General features: G+C 32.9%; 1 protein-coding gene across 1 annotated transcript in view; it reads left to right on the forward strand.

Annotated features, from left to right (window-relative positions):
- Positions 1-508, forward strand: part of LOC109587843 (uncharacterized) — a 3,027-nt gene extending 2,519 nt beyond the window's left edge. Inside the window, exon 10 of the mRNA XM_020004064.1 lies at positions 87-508. Coding sequence (XP_019859623.1) covers positions 87-456 — 370 coding nt within the window. The 3' untranslated portion in view covers positions 457-508. The remainder of the gene's footprint in view (positions 1-86) is intronic.
- The last annotated feature ends 1,505 nt before the right edge of the window (positions 509-2,013 follow it).

The following is a 2,013-nucleotide window of genomic DNA, read 5'->3' on the forward strand; positions in this document are numbered from 1 at the left end:
TACCTTCACCTGTTTAAGCCTCAGCCCATTATTCACAGAAATGTCAGCAGTCTTAATGTATTTCTCAATCCTTCAACAAGTGATGCTGAATTCACAGCTAAACTGAGTAGCTATGGTACAACTATTGATCTTGAAGGTACTGTGGGCAATGCTGCATATGCTTCACCTGAGGCTCGTGATCCTGATCAGCAAAGTCCCGCAATGGATGTCTACAGTTACTCTGTTCTTCTTCTGGAAATGACTATCACCAGACCACCAGCAACATCACTCTCTGAGAGAAATCGACAAGTTCAAACTGCTAGTACTGCCTGGCCTGCAATGAAGCCTATCATTGAAGATGGTATCGCTGTTGATCCAAGAGCCCGTCCTACAATGAGCATCATAATGGAAAAATTAAAAAAGATTATTGTTTCTCCTAGAGACTTTCCCAAACGTTCCGATAGACCTACTAATTAATATACTCATTTTATCAGTTTCAAAACCCTTAACATATTAACATTTGCTCATATACATTCAACTTTAAATAATAATTATTGTTATTTGTTGATATAAACTTGGCAAAATTAGAGTGGGGTTCACATGTCTGGAACTCAATGTTGAGGTTTAGAATAGTTTACTTTGCAATTTTAATTGATAATAGATATCATGATAAATTGCAAAAAGTGAAACTTTTTCATTTTTATAACTTTGCCTATTACATATACATTTTTTTAGGTTGTATAAAAAGTTTGAACTAATTTCAATCAAGTTCTAATTTTTTTACAAATTTTTAAAATTATTAAAAAAATTCCTTTAGGTCAAATTTTATCAAAAATGAAACGGAGAAAAATTCCCATTTTTTATGCATCTACATGTTCCTATGCTGCATGTCATTGAATTATTGTGTGTTATGCTACAAAACTTGCAAGAGTATAGAACTATTTATGCTATGCATTGCCTGCCAATTGTTGGTTGCAGTTCATGGATGCAGGCATGCAAAGAAAATGACAAAATGTATCATTTTATTTCTTATATTGAGTCTGATTATTTTAAATTTGCTGAGGATTCAGTTTTCTTCAGCTATTTTTTGCAGAAATTGCTGTCATTAAATACTAAATAATAATGATAATCCTAAATTACATAAATTAAGAGCAAAGTTTATGCAATTTGCATTATGCAATACTATGTAACTCAGATAAATGTAAACATCATGTAGATTTATAAAGTTTCACTCATGACCATGTGAGCTTATTTAACAAGGCTCCTGTAGCAAGGTTAATATCCTGAATTATAAAATGTTGCATAACATTAATTTGTAACTTTACTGGGCTGTATAATAATAGTTGCATGGATTTAGTGCAAGTAGCATCATACTCATGCAACCATAATTATTTTTTATTCAAAGGCTGCAGGTGAGTGACCAAGTAAATTTATCTACCAAGGCCTCCATATTAAGATAACCTTGTTAGATTTCCCATATATCCTGAATTATGAAATATTGCATAACATTCATACAATCATATGATCTTCTATAAATAGAGCAGATTGCTTATGATTTAGTTTATCTAGCAGATTAGCAACTTCAACATTTGCTACAGCTAGAGTATGAAGCTATTGCTTTTCTTTGCAGTCTTTGTTCCCATTGCTTTTGGAGAGAGTCGAGAATACTACATATCAAGCGATAATGCTACTGTATCCTGTCTTGATCGGCCTTGCTACAGTTTGCAATACTATTGCAACAACTATCAAGAATTTTTTGTGGACAACACTACTTTTTTCTTCATGGAAGGCACTCATTGGCTTGACAAGTCTCATTTGGTTTTAATTGAAGGAATTTCCAATATTGCTCTACGAGGTATGAATTATAGTTTAGAAGAGGGGTCTCATGAAACTATCAGGCAATCGACTGTGTTCATTAATTGCAATCATTCAAACAGTGGATTCGTGTTTTACAATTGTTCAAAGGTTAGCATAATTGGTATTACACTTGTTAACTGTGGGGGCCTTATTCCTGATGATATAACTAAGAATATA

This window comes from Amphimedon queenslandica, unplaced genomic scaffold (assembly GCF_000090795.2).
Source record: "Amphimedon queenslandica unplaced genomic scaffold, v1.1 AMPQUscaffold_12428, whole genome shotgun sequence".
NCBI classification, from domain to species: domain Eukaryota; kingdom Metazoa; phylum Porifera; class Demospongiae; order Haplosclerida; family Niphatidae; genus Amphimedon; species Amphimedon queenslandica.